At 40.6% G+C, this 4,534-nt stretch overlaps 1 protein-coding gene across 1 annotated transcript; it reads right to left on the reverse strand.

Annotated features, from left to right (window-relative positions):
• Nucleotides 1-563: 563 nt before the first annotated feature.
• LOC116821828 (olfactory receptor 5V1-like) lies at nt 564-1,480 on the reverse strand. Its single transcript, XM_032775271.2, is given in 2 exon segments — nt 564-751; nt 754-1,480. Coding segments are annotated over 2 exon segments (915 nt in total).
• Between the last annotated feature and the right edge of the window lie 3,054 nt (nt 1,481-4,534).

The raw sequence follows: 4,534 nt of genomic DNA on the forward strand, positions 1-4,534 counted from the left end.
GAAATGAGTGCAGTTCAGAAAATGATTGGATATTTATATTGTTAATAGCAGTCATGAATCATAGATGTGGTTAAAGCTGATGGGTGCACTAGCAATCCTTTGTTCAGGCTAAATGGAAGAAGCAATGAAATGTGCCTTTATGTAGTGATAGCTAGAAATGGAAGGAAGCCACTGCCCAAGGCAATGGGATGCATGGCAAGGCCAACCAGACACTATGCCTCGTGAGCTTTGTCTGTGTCAGTCTCATTGCATGCAATCACCTCTCCCTTCTCTTTCTGCTGGAGACACCTTTAACAGCTCACTGTCTTGTGATCTTCAGATTCTTGGCATTGGCTAAGCCCTGTTGCTGGTTGGAGCTGAGGAATCCCTAGTCATGGTTATCAAGTTGGCTATTGTTCAAGGAGGTACCCTTATCTAAGCTATTGTTCTGGTTTTCCCTTAGCAATCCCTTTTGACCTAACTTTTTTCATTCAGTCAAGTACCACCACCACACTGAATAGGGAAATGGAATTGTCCATTAAAAAGCAATACAGACATTTCCGCGGTTCATCACACATCTGACATCATCTGCCCAACAGTTTTCTCAAAGCCAGCTTCACATTGTTATTTTTCAGGCTGTAGATGATGAGGTTTAACATGGATGTTAAGATGCTGTACTGCACGGACACTAGTTTGTCAAGAGCAAAAGTATATCCAGAGGCAGGTCTCAGGTACCTGATGAATGCCGTCCTGCAGAACAACAGAACTATGTGATATGTGAGGCACAGGTGGAGAAGGCTCTGCGCCTGCCCTCTGAGAATCTGATCCTGAGGATGGTGGAGAGGATACAAATGTATGAAGTCAGGATGAGCAGGAGAGAGGCAAAGCCTAATGTCATGCTGAAGCAGAGTATCACCATCTCATTAACAAAGGTGTCAGTGCAGGAGAGCTGCAGCAGAAGCGGAAGTTCGCAGCTGAAATGGTTAATTTCACGAGGACTGCAGAAACTCAAGTCGGTAAGGTAAAGTGTGTTGACCAAGGAATCCAGGAAACCAGATATCCATGCACTCAACACCATCTTCACACAGACCTGGTGGCTCATAGTGGTGCTGTATCTTAAAGGATTGCATATGGCAGCATATCGATCATATGCCATCACTGAGAGGAGAAAAATCTCTGTCCCAACCATGAAAATAAAGAAGGCTATCTGGGCAATGCAGCCACTGAGTGAAATAGTCTTCTGCTCTGCCAGGAAGTTCTCCAGCATCTTCGGAACAGTGACTGAAGAGTAACAGACATCAATAAAGGATAGGTTGCTCAGGAAGAAATACATGGGGGTGTGGAGTTGAGGATCAGCCTTTATTACCAGCATGATCAAAATGTTTCCCACCAGAGTGATTAGATAAATAACTAAAAACACCAGGAAGAGTGGAATCTGGAAGTGTGAGTCATTTGAAAGTCCCAGCAGGATAAACTCAGTCACTGTGGTTTGATTTTCCATCATCCTTTATTCATAAAGGCCTTGACCTGTTAGAAATAAGAAGGTAAGATAGTGAGGTCATTAAACAAAGAAGATTGTAATAGAGCTAATGCATTAAGTAGATCTATCTATCTATCTATCTATCTATCTATGTATGCTGGCTAGCATATACATATATATCATAATAAGCGTATGTATTTGTATTGTTTGTGTATATATATATATGTATTGTATATATATATGCATTAAACATCAATAATATTAAGCACAAATATTGTAACAGTGATATAGCCTAATCTGACGTACACCATAATCCTATTCACTTACGCTAAGTATCCCATAACACTTTGCATTTGCTGAAGTAAGCATTTGGCACAACAGGTAGGAAACTTGTCAAAATTAAGATACATTTGTTCTTTCTTAGTACAAGCTATGGAGGTACCTTCACTGACCAGTATCTGGAATGCTAGTATCCAAAATAAAGATAAAAAAGAAACAAAACTACGAGTTAGGGAACTGGAATGAACTGATGAGTTGGATTATAGTAATGTGTAAAGAAATGTGTTACTTGTAAAATCATATAAGTCATAACTGAAATGTATAGCCTTGGGAGAACACTTCCTGCATAAGGCGAATGTAACATTGCTGCACGGGACTGCTCTTTGGAGACTAGTATCATATATAAACTTTTCCTTGTACCATATTGATAAACAAGACTGACTTTGGTTATTTGCTCTCTTGAATTTATTTCATAATTTACCAAAGTGTAACCAAGCAATTGACTATCTAGCTATCTATTGTGAGGGGGCAATGCCAGATGGCTACAGTAAAGTACCGAGGAACAGGTGTGTTAGCCCCAGGCTAAAAAAAATCCCTAGTACCATGGTAACCAAATGGCAGTTGCTCCAGGTTAATCAGGGCACCTGGGTTTAAAAAGGAGCTCACTCCAGTCAGGCAGGGAGGAGCCACAGGAGAAGGAGCGCGTGTGAGGAGCTAGGAGCAAGAGGCACAAGGAGCTGAGACTAAGAGGGTGTGTTACTGGAGGACTGAGGAATTATCAGACAATCAAAGGTCCTGTGGTGAGGATAAAGAAGGTGTTTGGAGGAGTCTATGGGGAAGTAGCCCAGGGAGTTATAGCTGTCCATGCAGCTGTTAAAGGAGGCATCTTATAGACAATTGCAATTCCAACAGGGCGTGTGACTGGAACCGGAGTAAGGAGGGCGGGCCTGGGTTCCCCAAACTCGCAACTCCTGATCAGACACAACAAGGAGGAGTTGAACGCCAGACTGTGGTTCCAACCAGAAGGGAAGTCACTGAGCGTGAGAAATCCTCCAATTAAGACGCAGGACTAGCCACTTACACCAAGGTAGAGGAGGAAACTTTGTCACCATCTATCTATTACATTATCTATCTTCTAATAGTACCGATGTCATCATGGTGGCATCAAGTGTTTTATTTGTTTGCTAGTATTGGCTGACATTTTTGATGGAAAAAACCCCAAGAGTGTCTGAACTGTATAACAACTTTTCTCGGATCTGTCAGTTACCTCGTTCTTCAATTCATCTATTAAGTGTGCTTTATTTGATGATTGTATAGCAGTGAGAGTTGGTTCAATCAGAATGACCTGCAAATAACTAAAGAGTAAGCCTTAAGATGTTCTAGTATATTGATCTATGTAATTATCATTATCAAAACCAAACTTTTATTTTATGAAAAAGAGGTGTTTGATACAAGATCCTCTTTTTCTAAAAAACATGTTCACTAGCATCATTAGTATCCTTGTCCTTTAATTCATATTTAAGTGAATCATGTATCATCTTTTCTATTATTTTGTCCCAGGATTGATGTCAGGGTAACTCTAATTACCTGGGGCAGCCCTTGTGCCCTTTTTGAATACTGCCACAATATTAGCACACTTCTACTCTTTTGGAATCGTATGATGTTGTGAGATTAAATATTGCTCATAGATATTTGGCTCCTACCAATGTAAGACTCTTGTATGCTGATAGGTAAAACCGAAGCCGTGACTTTACACTCCCGTGGCATCATTTACTGTACTTTCCACCAAAATGAACAAAGGTAAGGAATACATTTCCACATACTTGATGCTTGTAAATAATTTTCAATGTTCACAACTGTCTCTGGCATTCGGAGGTTCTCTCCACCTGACTCTGTATGTTTGATGAAGAATGGAGAACATTGTGTTAGTTATGCAATCTAGCAAATATAGTGGCAAAGAACTAGAGACTTAATTAGAAGGGATCTATATTAGGAAAGCCTTCTGATACCCAAGAATAGATTATTTTTATTTATACTGTTAACTTATCAGGAAATAGTCTGTTACTGTTGGGACACACCACATGAACTTTCCCACACTCCGTAACCAGAAGTGTGGTTTTTTTCCCCACACAGCATGGCCTGTCTGTTATTGCTGTTACATATAACTAGACAGTGTAGACCTAGGTTGTTACTTATTTCCCTGTTATTTTTATAGTATATTTTCTCCTTCAGATTGTCATAACTTTTCTTAAAGCAACTCTCCCTAAGGATTCTTTTGTATCTTTTACTCATCTCAAGTATTTCCCCTGCATCCTTACTTTCCTGAACTTTTGTTTTGTGTTTTGTAATATGTTGGTATAGGGTCTGGTCTATTTCCGACTGACATAACCAACCTCTGTGGAAATTGGATTGAGAACTTGTGTCAGGTGAGTCTGCACTAAAGCAGCCTATGGGACCACGATTGGTACTGCAGCCACTTCCCTGCCTTAGTCCACAAGTTTGGCCACTTGCTTGGAGCAGGGTGAGCTGTGCCATAAGCTCAGCATCCATCTCTAAACAGTTAATCACAGAATTTGTCTCTCTGTGCTTTTAAATAAAGAACAATAAACTCAAAGGCAAACATTTAGTTGGGGGCCTGCTGGATCCCAATTGGTTAGTGTCTCCTGCTGGTACTTTCATGTGTCTATATGGGTATATCAACACACACCATAACAGTAAACGTCACAGCCCAGGTCGATAGCTAGTGCTATTTCTCTAAAAATAGCCGTGTAGACAGTGCTGTTGACCTGGGCTCGG

Source organism: Chelonoidis abingdonii, chromosome 14 (assembly GCF_003597395.2).
Source record: "Chelonoidis abingdonii isolate Lonesome George chromosome 14, CheloAbing_2.0, whole genome shotgun sequence".
Taxonomy (NCBI): domain Eukaryota; kingdom Metazoa; phylum Chordata; order Testudines; family Testudinidae; genus Chelonoidis; species Chelonoidis abingdonii.